Source organism: Rhea pennata, chromosome 6, assembly GCF_028389875.1.
Source record: "Rhea pennata isolate bPtePen1 chromosome 6, bPtePen1.pri, whole genome shotgun sequence".
Lineage (NCBI taxonomy): Eukaryota > Metazoa > Chordata > Aves > Rheiformes > Rheidae > Rhea > Rhea pennata.
Window position 1 is genome coordinate 34728738 of NC_084668.1, and position 23827 is coordinate 34752564.

The 23827-nt window shown below is 40.6% G+C and overlaps 2 protein-coding genes and 1 long non-coding RNA gene across 8 annotated transcripts in view; 2 read left to right on the forward strand and 1 right to left on the reverse strand.

Moving 5' to 3' along the window:
• Positions 1-9338, forward strand: part of BMPR2 (bone morphogenetic protein receptor type 2) — a 108032-nt gene extending 98694 nt beyond the window's left edge. For 4 of the 5 annotated variants that reach the window (XM_062578414.1, XM_062578415.1, XM_062578413.1 and 1 more), the window contains one exon: positions 1793-9338. In XM_062578414.1, the coding sequence (XP_062434398.1) occupies positions 1793-2040 (248 nt within the window). In that variant the 3' untranslated portion in view covers positions 2041-9338. Of the gene's footprint in view, positions 1-1474; positions 1555-1792 lie in introns of all 5 variants that reach the window. The other variant, XM_062578417.1, reaches the window with a different exon arrangement.
• LOC134141875 (uncharacterized) lies at positions 327-18412 on the reverse strand. 2 transcript variants are annotated; one of them, XR_009958743.1, is made up of 3 exons: positions 18253-18412; positions 1865-2011; positions 327-427 (listed from the first exon to the last, which is right to left on the reverse strand). It is a non-coding gene; the product is annotated as an uncharacterized LOC134141875 (long non-coding RNA). The 2 variants fall into 2 exon arrangements; XR_009958742.1 differs by lacking the exon at positions 18253-18412 and adding an exon at positions 16288-16372.
• Positions 18413-18846: 434 nt separating this feature from the next.
• Positions 18847-23827, forward strand: part of FAM117B (family with sequence similarity 117 member B) — a 32215-nt gene continuing 27234 nt past the window's right edge. Inside the window, exon 1 of the mRNA XM_062578938.1 lies at positions 18847-19483. Coding sequence (XP_062434922.1) covers positions 18847-19483 — 637 coding nt within the window. The remainder of the gene's footprint in view (positions 19484-23827) is intronic.

The following is a 23827-nucleotide window of genomic DNA, read 5'->3' on the forward strand; positions in this document are numbered from 1 at the left end:
AGTGCCAGCAGGACTGGAACAGTTTCTCTGACTCTTTTTTTACTCAAAAACTAACTGTGTGTGTCTGCTTGTATAGAAAATACTTCTGTGTCCCCTTTCCCCCCTCAAAACATCCCTGCTAAATGCCATATAAGTTTAATTTCCATCAGGACAATTTCAGTCTTCTCAATAAAGTGCTGTCTTCTGTCTCCATCAACTTCAGAACATATTATGTCACTTCCTTCCCCATACCTGGAACAAATCTGTCCCTTTCTAACCTACCTCCTCTGACTCTAGGCAGGTAGTCACTTCTATACTTATTACTCTTTACAAGGCACCTACCTTGGCAGCTGCAAAGCATATTGAAAGGTCTTCCTATTTCTTCCTTTAGGGGCATATTGTACCCTCTTTTCTTTACTTTTCCTCATTCTCTTAGAAGTAGTTGGCTCTAAGATGCATTGATTAAAATAATTAATTAGAATAACTGCTTATTCATTTCATTATTTATAAAATGACTGATTTTACTGTGTTATTCCAGTGTAGATAGACGTTCAGGCATTCTCCACTTTGCTATCTAAGCTCCAATAATTATAGCACTCTTTCAATTTACCATGTACATATTAAAAATTAATCAAAGCAGTTAGAGAAGGAATCAATTTTAATAGACTCCATCAGAATAACTGCTTTAGAGTGTTCTACAGCCAAAGACTTAAGAGGTTGTAATGGGACTCTCCTTTTTAGTAAGCATGTAATCACGTAGTTAGAGCTAAATTAGCTACATCTTCTGACATGTCTTTTGTCTTTGGGCCTGTTGGAGCTGCTGCAACACTTCCTTGTGTGCATCTTGAAGAGGATACGTTTCCACATTGCACTGTAGTCTTTGAAGGATCCTTGCAAACCTTTGACCATGTTTAGATAAGAGACTATAATTACTAATGAAATAGTCTGGTGTGCCAGGCATTACATGTATGGAAATAAATGTTTAGAAACAAACCAGAACAGATCTTCCAAGAAAAGTAGTGGAATACTCAGCAGTGGAATGATCAAGCTTTCCTTTTAAGTAGGAAACCTTAATTCATTTGCTAATATGGTGATTTTGAGTTGAAAGTTTGTTGAGCAGAGACAAAAATATTATTGCAGTAACTTTTCTTAATTGAAGATTAAGTAAAAAAAAAAATAAAAAGTTTGAAGGTTAAATAAGTAAAGTGAAAGAACTGGATTAAAAAATGAGATTTCTACTGCTGAAATTTTCTGTTTAAAATTGAAAAGCAACTGTTTTAGTTTACAAGCCCAACTCCCAAATCCTGATTTAGGAAAAACAGAGAATGGACCATTTTGCCTCCAGGTGAAGGCTTAAACCTTGCCTGAGGCTTTGTATGTAAAACTGCTTTGCCAGGTGAAGTGGGAGTTAGGGGATCTTTAATTTAATTATGCTACTAAAAATGAGACTTTGCCATCCTGCAGTAGCTCCATTTTTCTGTACCTCCCATTACAGGTAATATAAGATACTATGATTGCAAAAGCTACTCAAAGGCAAATGCTGATTCTGCTGTTTGATGCCAATTCATGTTCAAGGTAATACAAATTACTTCGCTGAAGTAATTTTTGATAGGGAACAGAATCTGATCCTTTGTTTTAGTGGCAGCTACTTTAGTTCATGTAATTGTCATGCCTCTGCCACACAGTTGCTTATTTTGATAAGATGTTGCTCATCTATTGCATGAGTAACAACCCTGAACTCTCCAGCATAATCTTCCTCATAATGCTATTTTATTTGTTTTCTTTTTTTTTCTTTTTTTTTCTTCTTCTTCAGTAGGTGACTCGCAAGATGGCAAATCAGGCTCAGGAGAAAAGATCAAGAAACGTGTGAAAACTCCGTACTCACTTAAGCGGTGGCGTCCTTCAACATGGGTCATCTCCACTGAACCGCTGCACTGCGAGGTCAACAACAACGGCAGTGACCGGGCAGTCCACTCCAAATCCAGCACTGCTGTTTATCTTGCAGAAGGAGGCACTGCCACCACAATGGTATCTAAGGACACAGGAGTGAACTGCCTGTGAAATACTTTAAAAGCCAACAAATGACCTTTTTTGCATTATTTGAAACAAACGTGCAGAAGACATTTAAAAAAAAAAACTGCTTTCTCCTCCTGTCAGCAACCCCTACCAAGGACTCGCTTTAAATAGATTTCAGCTATGCAGAAAATTTTTAGCTTATGCTTCCATATTTTTTATTTTGTTTTATTTTTTGAACGTTTTTGCACTTTTATTTAGTATCGCTAAAGTTAAGTCTGTCTGTTTTGACCACGGAATATATATATGTGTATCAAAAATGTGGTCTCAAAATATTTTTTTAAAAAAAGTAACAAAAAAAAGTATTGCTGATAATCAGTTTGGACCAGTTTCTTAAGGTCACTAAGATCATAAGCAGACTATAAGACAGGTTTGACTGCAGTGGTGTCTTGTAACCATGTTTTGATTTCTGTGCACAAGCTAGTCTGTATATTTCTATGTTAAAAGGTGTATTCTGTTTTGAACCCTTATTTTTCTTGTGTCATGTTGAAATGTGCAATAGTCTATAGTTCACAGTATGCTTTACTGAAAAGTGTGTTTCTAAAACTGCCACGTTCCCTTTCTGTGAGTATTTGTTAATTTTTCCCTGACAGTTGAGCAGTCAGCCAGTCATGACAGTGAACTTTGCACACCATAGCCAGCTTGAAGCAGCTGCCTGTATCACATTGTGCTCTGAGGTGACAATGCATGAATTTTCCCAAATTTAAAGGGCTTTTAAAAAGGAACAACAACAGAAAGCTCAGTACCTTTCCTTTAATCCTTCCAAATCTAAATGTGTTTCCTCTGTAACAGTAGATGCTAGCCTGTGAAGTTCTGAATAACAAAACATTGAACAAATGTAAGGAAACAGAATGTCAGCCATTTTTCCATTTTATTTTGGTGCAGTTTCAGCCTTTGTATTTATGTAAAACCTTATTTAGATCACTAAAAATGTACATTGAAAAATACATTTTTATCAGCTGTCTTAATGACTGTCATACTTAAAAGCTCTAGTGAAGACAGGTTGCTAAGATATTTTGTTTATGTAGAGGAAAAAAAAATCATGAATCTTGATCGGCACAAACCAGTTTTGTGATGAGTCACAAATCTTTCAGCATTTACCTCCTATAGAAAGTCTGAGGTAAAATCAGCCTGATTACTTATGCAAGTAGATGCATCCTAATTGACTGTTGTTGCTGAGTTAAAACTCTTCTTCCCTTCAGAGTTTTTAGATCCTCTTATTCATCTTGTTAAAATTTAATGCATGCTTTTAAAATTCATGGTTATGAGTGTTTCGAGGTGAGAGTTGTTTCGTTTCTCTGGTTAGAACTTTCTTTCTGTTTGTATATAACACTCCACATGTGATTTTAGGTGTCAGTGATCATGAATGTAATATCTATTGAGATAAATTGTTTTTCATCTTCTCAAGTAAACATTATTAGTGTTATAACATTGTTACAGTGATCATTTTTGCTTTCCACTGAAAGAAAATTGATTTCCTTACTGGCCAAACCCCCCTTCTCTCTAAGAGTTTTAGCTTGAGAAATATTCTTCCTGATTGAAAAATTTCGTTAAAACCTATTTACATTAAAAGTATATAACATATGTCAGTCTTTAGCACTGAGTAAAGTTTTATCACTGCATCTGAAAAGCGGTTATGTTCAAAGACAGAAAATCTATTCAGTCAGCATGCCAAACTCCTATGTAGAATGCTGCTAGCCAACGATTGCCTCCCCCAACATGTCCTCTTGCAGCTGACTGAAACAAATGCTATATGCTTTCAAGCTCATTTGTTTCCTTGCTATTGTATTATTTTCCCCCATGAGGTCAACTTTGCCAATTCTGTTCTTTTACATCATAACTGGCATATATAATATATGCCTTCCTACATCTGATTCTTACCATTTCCCGAACTCCGTTGTTTATCCTTAATTTCTGTGATTTCCTATCTTGTTCCTTAAATGCTTCTTAGATTCTCCTAGATAATCTCCAAGAAGTAATGCTATATACCCAGCCTCTGATTCAGCATAGCAGTAGAAATATAAGCCATGATAGACTTCAGGCTCCCTGTGGTCTCATCTCTGGTGTACTTCAGGTACTACCTTTCTTCTCAGAGGCGTAGTTCTGTTACCCGAATGTGTAAATACAGTTACGTCTCCCCTCTTCAAAAAGACAGCCTTTCTCTGGTTTTATTCTTAATTCACTCTCCAGCTTGCCATCTGTTGCAATCTCTCATCCCAGGTGTTGTAAACCAGCCATTTGCTCAGCTGACTTTCAAGATCTGAATAAGATTTTTTGACATGCTGTTTTTAATTTTGACTGTGTTTTTTATCCCATTTGGGCTTCTCTGGGTCTACATTTGAATGTCTGGAGTACAGTATGTTATTTTGTGATGGTCACCGTATCATGCACGTTGAAGAGTCTTCATTCCTTTTCCAAAGACTTTCTGCTTTCCCTAACCTTGTATCTTCTATCAGCATTGCAGACTGTGCTTTGAAAAGCATATGTAGTACTTTTATCTAACCTGAAATGCTCTGGGGAAAGAAAAGTTAATTACTCTGACTACTGCTTTTTTCTGCTAAAGCAGTTTTGCACCAGTCTTCTAGCCTTTCTTTTCAGGCCAATCCTTTGTAAGAAATCCAACTTTTTATGCTCAATGCAATCAAAAGATTTTAATAAAATGATACACCAGATGGAAAAGTTCTACAATTCTGCAGTTTTTCTTAAAGATTCTCAAAATAAACACAATTTAATTTCTTTTATCTTTTTCTGCCACTTGGTAAAAAGTCTTTGGGAAGAATCATAATAAGTAAAAGAAAAAAAAAGCTATATAATCTAGTATGGATAAGTATAATTTGTAACATGATAGAAAAATGTACTTTATCCCAAAATACCTTATAGATTAAATAGAGAAAAGCTGTTTATTTTTAAAGGTCAGTCAAAATGAACTCTTACGTAGGTACCAAAATATTCTGATTCTGCCACAGCCAAATGAGATCAGATTAGCGCAGCTTGTTTTTAATGCTTAATTTAGTGATGCCCTTTTTTGCTCACAGCAGACAATCCAGTCTGTACAGAATATGTTCTTTGATAAATTGAACGATACTGAATTGTACCTCACAAAAGTACCTTGGGGAAATCATTCTTAAATGAATGAAAGATGCGTAAGAGAAATCTACAGATCAGACACACGGATAGTTGATTAATATACTATTACCTGGCAGGGGGGAAAATGTGTTTTATTTCCTTGTGTTTTTGTTTGTTTGTTTGTTTGTTTGTTTTTAAGAAAAAGGTCAGTTATGGAAGTTGGTAGTTGTCTCTCAATTTCTGATATATATTGCAGGCAAAATAAATAGTGTAAATAACTAAACTGTGCCACTGTCAAATAGGCAGCAGTAGAATATTTGCTATGGTAATTTATGATGTGTAATTCAAGCAAAGTGTAACAGTAAACATTTGTGATTTTTGTGTATATAAGCCAAAATCCAAACCCTTAGTGATTTTCGAAAAATCACTTGATAATTGAAGCTTGGTTAGGCTAAATACATGGCCTGTTTTTCTATTTTCTGTAATAGAGATACTCATCAACATTGCAGTTTTTAGAATGTGAATTCTAACCATTTATGCAAACATTTGCATAGTGAAATTTACTTTCTTCTAAAATTGATATTCACAAGTCAGAACACTTCCCCTGAATCTGCTCACAATGATCTATAGCTTCACATGTTGAACATTAATAAAAATGCCATTCTTGGAACTCCCAGATGCACTTAAACCGCATAGCTAAAGGTAAATGAATTCTCAATTTAAAAGAAAAACAATTGGTATTTTCATCACTATAATTTTCTCTGAAACAAGGGACATTTCAATTAATGTATATCTATGTTTTGCTTTCTTACTGCAGTTAAGTGTTCTTTGTGTCCACAAAGTTACCTATTTTCAAAGACAATACAATTTATTTTTTTCTGTCTGTTAAGGGAAAAAAATAATGCAAAATGGATGCTGGCAGGTTTCAGGAATAAATAAAAATTATGATTAGAAAATACATATCCTCACATCTATCAGTGTGTTCCAAAATAAATTTTTAATCCTAGCAGCCTGAGGAAGGAGTATAAGGGTGTTCTGTATAAGTGTGGAAGAGATTATTGTGCAAAACTTGATATTAATGACTAGGTGTTTAGAAAATACATGTTGTATGCATTATACATGGCATAGTTTGGGTGTTAGGCTGATTTTTGGGATCATGCGTTTTGCTCTAATGATATCCCTTAAGTACTTTTGAGAGTGTTATTAAAAAAAAAATCAATTAGTGTAATTTTACTGGGTTTATGTTCAGACGATGATTTCCTTCTGTGGCAAATACTCAAATGATCACAGACATTTTGCCCGTGAAATGTTGCTATGAAAAGTTCTAGCCTAATTAAAGACAATTTTTAAATTTACATATGTAGCCATTACAGGAGAAATGTCTTGTGATATGCTGTAATTTTTACTTATATAAAAATGATAAGGTTCCCATTGCTGAAACAGAATGTTTTTAAGCACTAAAATAGTAATTGCCAAGCATAACTGACTCAATGTCTATTAAATTTGAAAATTGGGAACAATTTGTCAAAGAGGTTTGACGTAGGATCGATTAGATTGTAAGTGTTGGATTATAGACTGGACAACTTGGGTACTTTGTGTAAATTTGGCTTATTTGAATTTTGCTATCTGATCTCCCACTATCCATTTTAACAGATAAATATATTAAATAACCTCCCTTTCTTCCATGTACTTACTGTTTTCAGCTGTGGTTGCTTGTTCTGTGAAAAAGCTATACATACGGCATTGGAGCCAAATACATATTTTTATGTAAACTCTATATGTATTTTGAGGCATATGGTCATGCATAAAATCCAGGATTAAATTCTGTGGGTTACAGAATCCGATGGTAGCAGTGGTACAAGTATAGTGCTCTTCTGCATAGGCCATTTTTAAATTGTGTTTAGTACATTATGATACGTATTGGGCTCAGTCTGTGACACTTAGTCCAGCGGTGCAAGGTCTCTCAGACTTGTCACTGATTGTTTAGGTGGAATGAATTCATTCTCGAAAGACGAGAATGCACTTGATCATGCATTCAGCTGAAGCTGAGTAATTTAACATTGCTCCTTTGAAGATATTAGCTAAGTCTGAAAAAAATCCAAAATCCTTCAGTATGATGATTTTTACAAGGCTTTTGTTATACAGCTATGGTTATATGCGTGGTTGCCGTTTAAACATAAGGTTATTTAGGCCATTAAATCCATCAGGGAGAAATTACTTTTTAGGCTTGTATAGTGGCATATAAAGCCTCAAGCTGTAGAAATAAACCCCCCCTTTTATTTTCCTTCCAAATTAGGTTTAGTTTGAATGTGAAGTAATAACAAATCAGATTTATTGTTGTGAGATTTCTTCTGTACTCACTAAAACTGGTAGCAGATTTTCCACTTCTGCAGATAAATACATAGATTCAGGTCCTCCTTCGAATCAAAGCAGGAGTTTGTTTGGCCCAAGCGTGTCTGAGGAAATCGGCATCTATTCAGTTAATGCTCGCCTCTGAAATCAAAGAGGAGTCTGCCATTGATTTTGACCGAAGGAGGGTCAGGTTCAGCTGGTGCTGGTCTTAATATTTTCTCATGAGTGTTCGTGCTGGGAAGGCCAAAGCAGAATGTTAGACCGTGGGGGCTGACCCTGGGTATTGATGTTTTGTGGGGTGTTAGCTGATGCCTTGAATCATGCTGTCGTGCTAGGTCAGCACCAGTTCAGCTGTGGTTACTGTTAAGAAGTGGAACTGCACCAGTAGGAGCGATAATAGAAGGTTTCAAGATAAGTTCTCACATACACCAAAGCCTTTTATGTTGATCTGGGCTTAGTACAGGTCTGATTTAGTCAGAGCTGTAGTGAATTACTAAAATGGAAGTACTTTTTATGGCAATTTCTATTTATTTCACTGTGGTTTAATCTATATATGTGCATAACAGGGAACCAGTTGGAGTTATGTTAATTTATAATGTAATTGTCAGATATTTTTAAAAGTATATTGGTTGGTAATCATGTACAATTGCAAGTCACTCAGTTAACTTCAATACATAGGTCATATTTCAACAGATTCAGTAACTATCACAGTAAAGGAAGATTTCTTAAATTCTTGCAGTTTTCTATAGCTACGTTACATAATGTCCTTCAGGAGCATAGCCTCTTGCATGGTAACTATTTTAAAGTAGAAATAGTTACTTTTTATAGCTTATTAGTTATAAGGCCTCTCAAAAGTCAACTTTTTTTAGCCTATTCACTTACCTATTTTTAAGACAGAGCAAGAATTTGAGAGGTTTATTTCTAGAGCACTTGATTCACTTTTTTGTGCCTCAGAATTGTATCATGAAGTATCACACTTGTTTATTCAAAAGAAAGGAAAATTGTTAATGTTTCAGTAATCTTTTAACAGTTACAAAAAGAGGCAAGTCCAAGTTACAGCTGACTTTCATTTGTCACTTCCCTGACAATTTCTGATTTGTGGCTCTTTTCTCCGTTTTACAATGTTGAAATGTATTTAAAAAGGTTTATACATAATGTTTCTTGTCTGCTTTTTGTCTCTAGAGGAAAGTGTGCTCTATTCCCTTTTATATAAGCTGGAATCATATTTTACAATCACTGTTCATTATTCCCTCCCTCCCCCATGCAGTATAAAAGGAAAATGAAATTGCAAAGACTGATTTCTAGGGTTTGGTCTTCTGTAGAAGCTGAAATAAGGAGATGTGAAACTGCCATTTTCTTTATGAAAGACTTTAAAAAGAGCATTAATTTCTGAGCGAGCGTTTCTGGGGAGGAGGAGGAGAAACCCTAGAATATGGAGTCTCATCAGAACCCTTTTGTTAACGGGTATTTTTGTTTTTTCCTCTCAAGTAACTGAGGAAATATTATGTATGAATTTATAAATAATTGCTTTCAGTTATTTCTTTTATATAAGCTGCCCAATACCCTTGTTATGCTGTATAAGTTGTGTTTCATGGAACAGTGTGAGTATGAAATAAAAAGCTAATTTTTGTTTTTTAATCATCTGTGGATGCCACTATGAAAGCTGACATTGTTAAAGCCACTACAGAGTTTTCTATGAATACTTGTAAGAATTGCTTTGTTATATATAAACCTAAATAAAGAGATTGTATTGATACAGAGACATTGGATAAGAACATTTAAAAGGCTATTCTTTAGGTTTAAAAGAAATGGCTTGCTGTAAAATGGTGCATTACTCCATTTATTAAAGATCATATTAATGATAAAAAGCATGGTCTTTTGTGGGTTTTTTGTGGTATTGTTGGCCATGAGTAGTAAGACATGCTCCCAGAGGAGAACTCCTGTTGGGGCTGTATTTCTTTGGCTGAAAGATGAGGAACTACTTCATTATTGAAGGCTGAATAGGACCTTCAGGCACCTGAGGCATGTGACAGATTACACATTGCACAGTCATCGGGTAACAGCGTGAAACAGTTAGGGCTTGCCTCTGCTGCACGAGTGCAGCGCCTCCGCTTGCTTTCCTGCCCGTTATCGCTGGTGAGGGTGAGCCCGTAAGGATGCTTGCACTGGCAGCTAAATATAGCTTGTGGGTGTTTCAAAGCAGTAGGCCTTATATGGCCTCTTCTTATGCCTTGTCTGCAGGCTGTTTAATGAAGAAGAACAAAGCTGAGAAAAAGGGAAAGAGAGGCCTCCTACAGTGGCAGATTTTAACTAAATACTTTTCAACTTCACTTTTGGTTTGGCTGAACTTGGATGGTCTGTGGGATTCATGACAACCAAGCACATGGGAGGAGCACAGGAAGCAACAACCTCTACATTTGGGACAAGAACTAAGATTGCAAATTTGAAAATTGGGAACAATTTGTCAAAGAGGTTTGACGTAGGATCGATTAGATTGTAAGTGTTGGATTATAGACTGGACAACTTGGGTACTTTGTGTAAATTTGGCTTATTTGAATTTTGCTATCTGATCTCCCACTATCCATTTTAACAGATAAATATATTAAATAACCTCCCTTTCTTCCATGTACTTACTGTTTTCAGCTGTGGTTGCTTGTTCTGTGAAAAAGCTATACATACGGCATTGGAGCCAAATACATATTTTTATGTAAACTCTATATGTATTTTGAGGCATATGTATGTCATGCATAAATTCCAGGATTAAATTCTATGGGTTACAGAAAATATCACTCCTTGCTGGCAGCAAAAGCAGCCAAGTCCTGCCCTGCCCCTGGTAGGTGCAGCTGAGTTTTATCCTCAAGGCATCTGAGAAGCCTTGAGTAGGCTCTGCAGTAACAATGCGTTGCTGCCGAATTTTACTCATATATTTTTTATTGGGTGTGTGAGCTATTCACTTAAGAAATAGTCCCCTTAGCAATTTCCCTGTGTGACCTCATGCTCTCACCTCGGCCAGCTCACTCCTATAGAAAAAGCAATCATTTTTATTGGACTTTGGTGTTGCTAATGGGAAATTAAAGAAAAACAATAATAATTATGTTTCCCTTTGTTCCAGAGCAGTGATGCAGCTGCAGAATGTACTTTGTGGAACACAGCCACATCAGTCTTTCACTTGTTTCCATTCATTTTTTCCCCTCCATTTACTTCTTGCTAATTCTGATTTTATGGAAATTCTCCACGTGCAAGAGATTATAGACATCTGCTCACTGCCATGACCCGAAACGTGTTTTATTGGCTAAGAAGGTTAATTTTCACAGGCAGGAAAACTCTAATGTATCGAACTGTTTGTATGCGTATGAACTCAGCTTTTAACATTAGCCTGAAAGATTATCATTCTCCTTCAAACTAGGAGCTGAAACATTTTGATTTATGAATTAGATGAATTAGAATTTAACCAACACCCCCAGGCCTTTTACTTTTATGTCAGAGGATCTTCCTTTCTTCAGATCTCAGTATGATGAAAAAGGTCTGGGAGAAATCCACAAATCTACTCCCACATCATGCTTTGGGGGTGTTTCACGCCTCCTTTACAAAGACAACAAACAACTCTTCCTGAGGACAGCTGGTAGACTCTGGGGCAGCCCTGTGTGAGATCTGTGGAAGATCACCAAGGGAAGCAAGTCTGTATTTACTACACAACATCTGAGCAGGTGGCATTCCTAGACAGTCTCACATAGGCACTAGAAAATTTTAGGGAGGCAAATACTGAGAAGGTTGGAAACTGTGCTAGGTGCTTTTCAATTCCTGCTGGGAAAGACAGCAGCTTCCCAAAAGCATAGCCCAGGCACCTTTGGGGCATGAGCACATGCACTTAGTACAGAGCAGGCACATTTTTGGCAGAGTTTTGGGTAAAAGCCAGTGTGCAGTGTCCCAAGATGCATGAGATGGATTTGAGGAAGCGGTAAGTGCACAGGGAGTAGGGTAGATATATTTGTTTCAGACATTAGCAACGTGGTAGGTTTCAGCAGTTGTCTTTGACCTATTTCTTTATGTTCTCTGCCACGTGCTCATAGGAAAAAGCTAGTAGTCTAGGGTATCATGACAAAATCAAAGCAGTAACAGCAGTTGCACAGCCCGTCTTGTCAGTGCCACTGCTTACAACAGGCCTGCAAGCAGCTCATAGGAATGGTACAGGCTCTTTTTGGTTCCCTCTCTCACTTAATGCAGTCTTTGTTTGCCAGAAGTTAACCCTAGGCTACTAGAGTTCTTAAACAGAATAACTAGAAATACATTTTTCATAAGATAGTTCAATATGCCTGAAACTGTGAGCACTTGATAAGAAGTGAGGTGAGTTTGTGGTCTGTGGCTGGTGTCTAGCCTGTATTTCTGAGTGACCAGTATTTTAGCAGTCGTTCTCTCTCTCTCTGGTTCCTCTAATTGGAGAGGCAACAACTCTGCCCTGCAGAGAGTTAAAAAGAATAACCTGTAGCACCTCCAGCACTCTGGGCTGTGTAAAAACAGGTCTGATACAAATCACTGTAGCAAGTTTTAGGTCTGGCTACAGTCAATGAGGTAGGTGTTGCTGTTGCACACAGCAGTTTCATTGGTGCAACCAAGATGTATATGGGTGACAAGGAGTCTCCTGTAGGAGGCCTTGCTGGATCTCCGCTGATATATAGCAGAATGTATTTATTGGGAACGTGCATTACTGTTGCTATGCTGAGGTATTTCTTGCATGACGAGATGATGAATCAGGCTTCAGGGACATGCAGCTGCCTTAAAATCATCATTAATAGCAGACTTTTTTTTTTTTTGTCTAAATTCTGGAAAATGAAAATGCAAGTATATCATAAGTTTAAGCTTTACCCTATGATCCTGAGGGATGGCAATATGCTAAGAAAAAAAAGAAAGTGGATGTTCCCATCTAATTGCATGAGCCACGAATCATGAGTGTAAGTGAATACAGGTACTTGCAGCCAAACAGCAGCAAGTAGCAGTATCAAAAAGGCTTGTTCTCAGGCACAGTGTTTATTTTAGCATAGCAGCCAGCCACAGGACATACTCACAAGATTGACCCCAAGCTGCAGATTTGGGAAACCTCCCTCTAGCCCAGGTGGGGGTGCAGGAGGCAGGCAGAAGAACTAAACTCTGCTGGAGAAAGGAGGGAGGGAGGCACAGCAGAACTGCAGGCTGGCATCCCTTGTGGGATGCTTTCCCATGCTGCTTGGGAGACTGCTGGCTCAGGGCCAGGGTATGGCAGAGCTGAGCAGCAGCTCATGTACATTGGGTTTGTTTTCTTCAGGGTGCAGCAAGTATGCTCAGGTAGTCAGCCTGTTGCTGACATTGCCAGTAGACGGTCTGCCACTCTCCTTTTGACAGTGTAGTGACTTTTGAGTGTGTAGGGACTGGCAGCAAAGCCCAGCCCGTGGATGACTTGTAGACTCTGTCTCTGCATGCAGACACGTCACAGGCTGTGGCCTCAGAGGAGAAAGGCACAGCCCAGCTCACAGCTCAGGGTGGCTGTGTTGCTGTGTTTTTCCCTATAGCAAAAGAATTTCTGTGAGCTGCCAGGCAGGCTGCAAGTGTGTCCAGGGGAAGCCAGGCACCACATGAGGGCCAGATGTCCTCATGTCCTCATGTCCTTCCTTCCACCAGTGCTACACAAATGTGCTGCTTTGGGCAGGGCCTGAGATCTTTTTGGAAAGATCCTAAGGAGACCTGGTCCAGGGACTTGCTGGTCTCTTCTCTAAGCACCAGACACAATCTGCAATTTCACCAGTGTGAAGCAGCAGCCTGGCCATGCCAGCTGTGACTACTGGAGATATTTGCATGTCCCTGCTGAGCAGAGTGGGTCTGATGCTCTGCCTGAGTGTTGGATGAGGGCTGATAACAGCAGTGAGGCTTGGGGCTTTGCTCAGCTTTTTTTTTTTTTTTTTTTTTTTTTTTTCTTTTCCTTCCTCCTCCTGTTTCAAAGATCACACACTCTCCCTCAGTTATGGATCTTCGGGTCTACTGGATGCTAACTCAGATAGCAAGGGAGATCTGCTGCAAAATCATAGCTTACATGAAGACAGGATGGGAGGAAAAAAACAGCACAAAGTGAAAAACTGATGTCAGGTTGAGAAGTAGTCAAACTAGTTAAAGGCCCACCTGCCTCCCCTCTATGGCTGAGTGCTAGGAGACTTCAGACCACCACTTGATCCTTGTCTTTCTGAGTAGATCTTTTCCCAGACTAGAGAATCCCATGCTCTCATCCCATCACACACTACGCTGAAGTCAGTTTGATTAACTAGAGGGCTAGTAGATGTATGTGGAGAGAAACACAGCTATTTCATCACCATTTCTCAAATGCATGAAGAAGCCATGCTAATCTGCATTTCACAATCTCTTTAGCTTTTTATAAATGTTACAGAAACAAATAAAAGCAAAACAAGATTGCAGGCTTGAATCAGAAGAAATCATCTCTCTTTTCTGTTCTCTTAAGTGAACAGTATCTATAGTCATATGCCTATTCACCAGGATGTTTATCATCATATAATCTAGGCATAAAATCTACATCGTTGGAATATTGCCATTTATCAATTAACTGATAACTGTTACAACAGAAGTGAATATTTTAGTCACAATATATTGTCCCATTATACTCACAGTATAGAAATTGTAGCTAATTTGTGAGAGAGCAATCAGTGTTTAATGTTCATAAATCAAGCATTTTCTTTTGTGGTTCAGACATATTCTCTTGCCTTGAGACTAGACATACAAAATCACACATTACATCTCCATATACAAAACAAATAGAGAAAAAAAAACTATTGTTTTTGCAAGCTCTATGACTATATGATAAAAATACTAATTTTTTTGGAATACATCTTTAAAGAAAAGTAATTTACTTCCTAAAGGCAAGAAAAGTTTTGTTGCCAAAGGGGAGAAGTTATGGGCACCTCCAACTGCAAATTATCCTTTGTGTCCTTCTTGCAGGGTATCTGTGGGAGACTGAACTGTGGCTGGCTTAAATGAAACAGGCCACTAAATGGTACTGAACCCAAAGATTCAGAAATATGGTGGCAGTATGTCTTTCCCGTTGCTCTTGCTCTTCCCTAAACAGATCTGAAAATAGGTGCAATGACTATTGCCTGGTGAGAGCTCATGTTGGTGAGCCATAGCTGACTCCAATTGCTCCTTTCCTTTAGCAATCGGACACCGTTTCACTATAAGGTGGTTGTTTACTATCACTACTGTCATTTGACATGCGTTCAAAAAGTTGATCTGCATGCACAGCAAAACGTAGCATGTAGGTGAACTGGATATTTGTTCCTGATGAAATTAAACTGGTACTTTTCCCAAGTAATGTTGTGTGTCATGGATGTGTGGTGAAAACATCTCCCAAGCCTGCAGCTAAGTGTTGCACTAGGGAACAGAGTTTGTCAAAGACAAACTTAGCTTAATGACAGTGAGGGATTGAAGCCTCAGGATATTATTTATATAATAACTTTTCTTAAAGATTGCAACTACATAAACTGTGACAAAGATGTATTTTGCTCTAAGTTACTTATTGCATGTAGCTTGATTTATATCCAAGGTCCTGTCTGTTATTTGCATTGTTTCAACCTCAATACCTCATTTCAATTTGCTGGCCTCCCCCAAACCCTCTTGTTATTATTATTTTAATAGTAATATTTGCTCGTTACTATTATTTTAAATGCAGCATATTTTCCTGCATATTACTCTGAGGGTAGTTCTACTCATAAACTTTCAGTGCTTAGTCTGACAAAACTTCCTAAGGTATTACTTCTTTTGATAGTCAGTATAGTTGGATTTGGGCTTATGAACTTGGTTAAACAGCCTTGACCCTTGTTTCTCTGTTTTACTTTCAGGGTTACTGTTTCGACCACTTCCTTGACTTGTTTTTGTTCCTATTTTCAGAAGGTTTCAAATCTATTTATGCAGCTCTGTGTTTTTTATCTATCTGCCTTTGAGGACACATGTGACATGCTTCTAACATCTAGATTGATTTGTTTGTATCTTCAGCTCTTATTGGACACTATGCTTAAAAATATTTGCCTGTAACTGGATGCCTGCAATACTTAAATTTAATCTCCCAACAATGGGTACTAGCCAGACATTTTGAAAAGTTTCTGGTTAGGTGCTAAGGCACCTCCAAGTCAGTGGGAGATGAAAGTGTTCATTACCTCCCAGGAGGTGGTACTTTAGTTTGGTGTATGAGCATACTCATATTTGCTCAGATCATGCAAGCCAGGGTTGATGAAAAAAAGCGAGGTAGACAGAAGCTGCATCCAGAGATGGATCCCATGTATCAATCTTGGTAGACGTAATCACAGGGAAGGTCTGGTGGGGAGGGAGGAGGCTCTGTATGCAAGTTATTGTGGGCTGGGTATTTTTGCTTTGATTTTTGTTTAACCAAAAAAAAAAAAAAACTTTCAAACTATTTTCAAGTAATTCATAATGCTGCTTTAGTTGTTTCTATTATTTCCATAGGGTGTAGGAGTAAGATCCAATTGTAACACATTTGTTACAGTTTAAGCAAATTAATGTATGAAGTACACACTGTTTGATTAGGTCTGAGTACATAACTTTACATGTTGGAACTTTTGTTAAGGTTTAATGCATATAAAGCAAGATAAGTGACAGTGAAGAGTATTCATAAAGGCCTTACTTTATATTCAAAACAATTGTGTGGAGCAGTGTCATTTTTGTACTGTGACAATAATGTGGGAAGAACTACACTTGTTACACGTATCTTGTGCATTCAAAATTGTGACTTGGCTAAAGTTCATCATGTACATAAATATGAATCAATACCTTTAATCTTCTGGCTTCTTCAAGAGGAATCAGGAATTGTTCAGATTATTTTATGCCTTAAAAATATCTTTGCGGTACACTGCTTCCAAATAAATCCAGTATTTCTGGGGAGGATAAACTGTCCAAATAAAAAAAAGACCTGCTGAGAAACTGTACTGGCATTGGCAGTAGTGATATCCCTTAAGTCACGCCAGGAAGAACGTAAAGAGGATTTCATCTTTTGATCCAGATTGAAAGTTGTAATAAAAGAAGTGAAAAACATGCTGTATTGGGCCTTTTGCACCATTTAGACTTTTTGCAGTGGCAACAACCTTTCAAGTTTTATGGGAGTGAGAATAATCATATTCATACTCCTTGATTAGCCTGTAACATAGGACATCACAGATCATTAGTATGAGCATGCATTGTCCTGGACTGCCAAAAAAGCAACAGGTTCCATTTATTTCTCTAGAACTTTTTATTTTTATTTTTTTTTTCCCTGCCTTCAGGACATTTACATGTGGAGCATTATGAAGCACAGGTTCTCTTTGCAATATATACATACGGTCACTGAGGGAATTATGTGATTTGTGTACCACCAATACCAGCAACATGCAGCCCATACTGTTCTCTGCCTCTCACCAATTCCTGGTGAGGACAGCAGTTTTTCCCTGATGTTTCACTAATTAGGCAGGTTATCTGTAATTATGATGCTTTGCCACATTGCTCCAGCAATGTCTGTGATGGCTATGTGAACAAGGCTGTGAAGTAGCCCTGTAGGTGTGATTTAAGGAAATTGCATACTTTAAGAAGGGGTAAAACAGGACTGATGGTGATCAGCCAGGTTTCTGGTGCCTTTCCCCGACTTGGCCACTTTTGAGTGTAGTCCACAATAATTCCCAAGATAGAGGACAGCCTTGTAGCCAACTGTGTTTTACTTGGTCCTGTCTGTCTGGATTACTACAATTTACAGTACCTGTGAGCAGGTCTTGTGAAGGACCAGTGTCCTTCAAAAGAAATTCTGTTAGTCTAGAATGCAAGAGCTAACTTCCTTGATCATCAGAAACACATCAGTTCTGTCCTATTTTGCAAGTCTGATTTCTCATTAAAAAAAGGCAAAAAAAAGCTCTCGAATCTGATAACAGTTTTAATCTTCAAGGCCTTAGGTAGTCCTGTGTCCAGATTTCCTTAAGAAGGACCTGTGCATATAATCGCATGCTTCAGGACTGTTAAAACTGTCAGCCATGAGGATGGAGCTCTTTAAAGGGGAAAACAGCAAGGCAAGGGAAGGAAGACAACAACAGCAAAGGAGAAAAGAGGAAAAAGAAAAAAATAAGCTGAAGACAAGCAAGAACAATATGTAACTTGTCACATCATTTGTATCACACCAATGGTATTCAGTTGCAACATGCAACTTGCAGGCCAATACTGAGAAGAATTTGGGTAAAGAAAGTCCTCCTCAGTAGTACAGAAGTGGCATTTGCCAGAAGGGGAGAGAGAGGATTTATTAATTCCTTCATGTGTTGAAAATGCTAAATGGCATTTACTTTGCATCGAAGTAATACAGATTCATGAACTATGGCCTGTTAAATGTGTATATTCAATTCTCTAATGCATAAATCAGGTTAAAAGGCTAATTGCAGTTAACAAGGATTTTAAAAAGACTTGCTTTGAAGATGCATAAGCCAAGAATCTAATGGAGAACTGTAAACACAGCAATTAAAGGAAAAGGGGGTCAAGTCTGCCTGGATATTACCCGCATATCTGGTGCCATCATCAGTAATGCTAAGCTGGCAGCAAAGCGATTGGATAAAATGCTGCTGAGCCCTTGTCCCCTCTTCTATTGCATTTAGAGCTAAAAATAATTGAGCAGCCCTACTTCTAACGTACAACTATTTCCTTGGGACAGACTCCTGGGACACGGGTAAGCGTAAACGCCTTTCCCTGCCGGATTACAGACTTCCCGCGTGACCTTGGACAACTCACCCAGACCCCGCTTTGCAGCGACATGCACAGATGCGGGCTCTCCCAGAGCCCCTCTTTACTTCCTACGGCTGCTTTGCCTTTTGAGGTGACATTAACGGGTGTCATGGGGGGGACTGGGGATCACCCACGGCCTCAGCCAGCGGGCTCCTGGGGCCGCGGCTGCCGAGGAGCAGCCGCGCAGCCGCGAGGCCCCCCCGCCCGCACGCGGCACGTGCGGCGCGCACAGCGGGGCCCGCTGCGGGCGGCCTCCTGCTCCTTTAAGAGTTGCCCCCTCCCCGCTCCCCGCGCAGGCTCGGCCACTCAGGAGCGCGCTCCGCAGCCAATGGGCGCGCCGTAGCTGCGCGAGCGGAGCCGCGGCGTGCCCAATGGGCGGGCGCGGGGGGCGGGCCGGGCGGCCGGGGCACTATTGTTGATGAGGCGCACGGAGCCGCCGGAGGCAGCGCGGGGCGCCCCGGGCTGGGGACGGCGGCGGCGAGGAGGGGAAGGGCTCGCGTGAGGCGCCTGGATCCTCGCGAGGACCTGCCCGCACCTCACGCCTTTCCCTTCCTTCTCCGCCACCGACGGTCTTCCGCGAGCCCCGCGTCCCGGCGGACAATGTCCCACCAGCGCGTGAGGCGCAACGGCTCCCCGACCCCGGCTACCTCCCTGGGGGGCGGGGGGCCCGCGGCGGCGGCGGGCGGCGGAGCAGGAGCGAGCAGCCGCCTCCAGCCCATGCGGGCCACGGTGCCCTTCCAGCTCAAGCAACAGCAGCAGCAACATGGCAGCCCCACGAGGAGCGGCGGGGGCGGCGGCGCCAGCGCCCCAGGCGGGGGTCTCCCACGCGCGGCGCCCGCCTCGCGCAGCATCAGCCCCACGCGTGCGGCTCCCACCGGCGGCGGCAACGGCGCGCGCGCCGGCCCCGCCGTGGCCACGCAGACGCCGGGAGGAGGGGGAGGCAGCGCCGCCGCCTCTGCAGCTGCCACCGCCGCCTCCTCGCGGGGCAGCCCCACGCGCGCGGGCGGGGCGCGGGGGAGCCCCCCGCGGCCTCACCAGCTGCCGCCGCCGCCGCCCCCCCCGCCGCTGCCGCCGCCCCCTCAGCCGGGCTGCGGGCCCTCACCTTGCTCTTCCCCGGTGCCTCCGCTGCCGGAGGGTAGCGCTACAGCCGCGGGCAGGGTCCGGCATCGGCGACACTCGCCGGAGCAAGGCAGGAGCTCCCCGGAGAGGAAGAGCCCCAGCTCCCCGGTCTGTAAAGGTGAGCGCTGGCGCCGGCGTGTCTGCCTCCCCGCGCACCTGCTGGCCGCGCGGCGCGGCCGTTACCCCTCGAGGAGAATGAGGGGGCGCGCGGCGCGGCCGTTACCCCTCGAGGGACGTTGGGGGCGCGCGGCGCGGCCGTTACCCCTCGAGGGACGTTGGGGGCGGGGCGGCGCGGCCGTTACCCCTCGAGGAGAATGAGGGGGCGCGCGGCGCGGCCGTTATCCCTCGAGGGACATTGGGGGCGCGCGGCGCGGCCGTTACCCCTCGAGGAGAATGAGGGGGCGCGCGGCGCGGCGCGGCGCGCCCTGAGGGGAATAGGGGAGGGCGGGGCGGGGGGGGGGAGGAATGCCCGGTCCCGGCGGCGCAGGAGACCTCGGGCGCCTGGTCTCAGCGTGGCCGGGCGTGAGTTTGTAATTACAACCTGGTCTTTGTGGGGTGTGAAGGCTGGGGCTGGTGGTGTGCCCAAGAGCACGCGGTGTTTCTGGAGGGGAGAGGAAGCCTTGGGACAGGGGTTGTGTCCAGGCTTGTACTGGTTTTAGATCTTGGCTGCAGCGTTTGTCGGGGGCTTACGTGTTGAAGGACTCGTTTTTTTCCTTCCTGGCTCTCAGAAAAGGGACAGAGAAAGTAAAACGTGTCATGTGAGGAGTACAGCCACTCCTGCAGTCTTTTTGCTAGTAGGTTGCTGGAGGTTGCCAGATGAAAAGATAAAGGGCGTAAGAAGAGATGAGCTTCAAATACTTCAGAACAACATTAAGATGAATTTGGTATTTGGGAAGTGCAGGGTAGCCTTGACATCTTCCGTTTCTGAGCCTCTGGTGCCAGATGGTATGTATTTTTGATCCAAGTAGTGTCCACAAGACTGTGATTAAAATACTAGCTGTCATTACACACGTATGTAGGAAAAAGTCTTCAGTGCCTCCCAGTAGTTACTTGCAACATAAACCCTGCAGAAGGATGCGTGAATTTGAGGGTGATGACAAGCTTGCACTACAGCAAAGATAGAAAATAGTACGGAAATGGTATATGTTTTGTAGCAACTGCTTTTTACTGTTTTTGAATAATTAAAACATACTAAGACACTCTGAAACATAAGCAATGTGTGGTATCTGGTTGAGAATATTAAAGGCTTACATATGTAAATCTTTGGTCTTAGGATAAAAGTTTGTTCAAAAGTGCATGAGTGAGGATTTGTGTTGTTGTCCTCCAATCTGGAAAATCAGTGACTTTCAAGATAACAAAACTATAACTGGTATTTTGTCATGAAATTGCATCCAGTACTTACACAAAGTTGAGCAATATACAGAAGTATGAAGGCAGAAATCTAGGACCAGCACCATTCCCATTAACTTTTCTACTTCTTCTAATGTTGCCCTCCCTTCTAAAATTTTGATTGCAGCCACACTACAGTTTTTATCTATCCTAACTCTTGAGGAATGATGCTACCAAATTAGTTGTAACTAACTCATACAGTACTTACAGTAATACCTGTGTGGCTTAATTTTTGTTGTTTGTTGTTATTGTTGTGTTTTAATTCAGACATACTTCTTGAGATTGCCATAGGTTTATTTCTCTGAAATGTAAGAGAGCAATGCCACAAAGGCATTTAGGTTCTGATTTAGATCTTCAGTTTTCCAGATAAAAGTGGTGTGTTTTGCTTAAGGTCTATTCTGAGCCTTTGGGTTGTATATATTCCTCATCTGAGATTCTTGTTAATCAGTAATCTGAAAGACTATACACATAAAAAAAAAAAATCATATTTGTTCTTAGAACTTTATAGAAATTCTCACACAAAATGCAGTCTCCTAGGTAGTCTGGAGAGTGAGGAACAGATTGGCTGCCCTTGAGATCCAAGTTCAAAAGCTGTTTTTGAAGGTTGATATCAGACCACTTAGAAGGAGGAAAAAATTGCACTGTCTTCAGATCATCATTTAGAAACATGTTAAAACCACACTGTCTAGCCGACTTCTTTACTGGGTCTAAGAACTAGCATATAGGAAGAAATTTAATCACTAGTTGTTTACCGCTACTGTGTTAACAGATAACCCTAGCTTTTTACAAGATGAGGGGAAATGGAAGAGTTATGTCCTTTTAACTGCTGCCATGCATTTAAATATCTGAACAGTACTTGTATTGACCCAGAATTAAAATGCAAATCAAGCAAGTTTAATATTGATTAACATTTGTGTTATGTAGTTCAGTGTTTGTTAGAGATTGAGTTGACTTAATTTTGGCTTCATATAGATGAGAAAACTTAATGCTGAAAGCAGGGAAGTAGAACTTTATTTTTGCTTACTTGGTTAGAGTTGTGAAGCTGTGCAAGGATAAGCCACTTTAGGGCAACATTCAGAATCTACTGCAAAATAAGTCTGGTTTTGTTGCTTTTTGTTTTGAGTTGATGATGGCGTTCATTCATGCCTACAGCTGCAGCCTTTTTTTCTTTTCTTTCTTCTTCTTCTTCTTCTTCTTCTTCTTCTTCTTCTTTTTTTTTTTTTTTTTTTAAGATGAAACGAGGTTAGACAAAGTCATGTCTACTTCTGAACTTTGAAACTGGTTCTGTAAGTTTAAGACAAACTTCATGTTTGTTTGATTTTCTTTTCTGGTAAGCAGTTGAATAGTTTTGAATGTAAAGTTTTCTTCCATATGCTTAACCCATGAGAACAACTTTAAAAAATGTGGTTTAATAATTTTTTTTTCTTGTTTTTTAAAATCTAGGATTTCTGAACTGAATTGCAACTAAATTTGGAAATATTTAGCTGAATCTTCTGTTCAGGATGGGGTAATTACAAACTGAGGATTTCATGAAACACTTCCTTCTAAATTTCCATCCCTCTGTTGATGCATTTCTCTGAAATATTATGGCCAAGAGCCTAGATCTTTCTTCTGACCACTTTTTCATCTTTTACTTTCCTTCCCTGTAGTCTCAAACACTAATTTCTCTGACTTTAGCTTCTACTTCCATGTTATCCAAACTGATTTTGAGGTTTCTGTGCTCTCTTTCCCATCACTTTTGTGGTGAGTGACTCTTCTGCCTCATTTCTACGCTGCAGAATCTGTCCTGTAAATCTCAATTTTTGGCTCACTTTTTGCATACACTCCTGCCTGCAAACCATCCCTATTAGAGGAAGCTAGACAACCATCTGATTTTTTTCTTTGCCTTCCCCCAAATACCTTTTACTTAATTCCCAGTTAAATAGTGTTTTTCACATTACAAATTTGGGAATCAATTAATGACATCTTTATCACCTGTTGACCTTCTTATCTTTCTGTTGTTCTACCTCCCTTTATGGGATCCTGTTACTTCTAAAAGTAGCTCAGAATTTTTTAATTGGGTGTGATTTGGGGTTCTACTAGCTGAATAGTCAGTGTGACACCACAGAAAAAACCATAGATGTCTTTTTGTCAAAGTATTTCCAGTAAAGAGAGCCTCATGCATAGTGTCATTAGAGCTTTCCAATGAGAATGTCCTGAGACATGATTTGCATTTCAGAAGATCGTAATTTAAAATAGGAGAGTGTATGTGCTAGACTAGGAACAAATCATCTCATTTTGTCCTACTAGTGAACTATTCCAAAATGTATGTGCTCTACTTCTATTATTATTTTTATCTTAGTTTATTTACTGAATAAAGAGCAATTGTGTTCTTCAGTTATTGGTTGTCTTTCTTGAAATAGATCTGAGAAGAGTTCAACTGTAAACCACATGACTACCTTTCAGAAACAATGAGTAAGGTACAGTTGAAGCTTTAGGAGCCAGATGGTTGGATTACCAAACCTAGATATCAAGGGAGGCCAGCAGACAGATCATGAGTACCAGGTTATGGGTTTGATCCATGTATGGGCCACTCATTTGAGGGTTGGACTGGCTGATCTCCAGAGGTCCCTTCCAACTTTGCCAATTCTATGATTCTGTGCATGCAAACCAAAGAGTAAGCACGTCAGAGGTGTTCAGCTCTGAAAACATGAAGACACATGAGGCTACATGAACAGGAAGATAAGGACCAATGCTGTAGCAGTCATTTACTGGCCAATTCAGGTGTCTGGAGATTCTGAGAGATATCTCTACTTAATAGTGAACTTTTTGCTATATTGCTGTTGACATTATTGGACATAAAATATCAGTTTGAAAATTAAGGAGGAGAATTGGATAAAGATAACGAATTCAGAGGGGGGGCTCTATCGATGTAGTTAAATATCTGATGGGTGTAAAGAGGAGGGCAGTCAAACTCTTAGTGGTGCCTCGTGGCAGGATGAGAGGCAACGGGCATGAACTGAAACACAGGAAATTTCACCTCAACATAAGAAAACACTTTTTCAGTGTGGGGGTAGTTGAACGCTGAAACAGG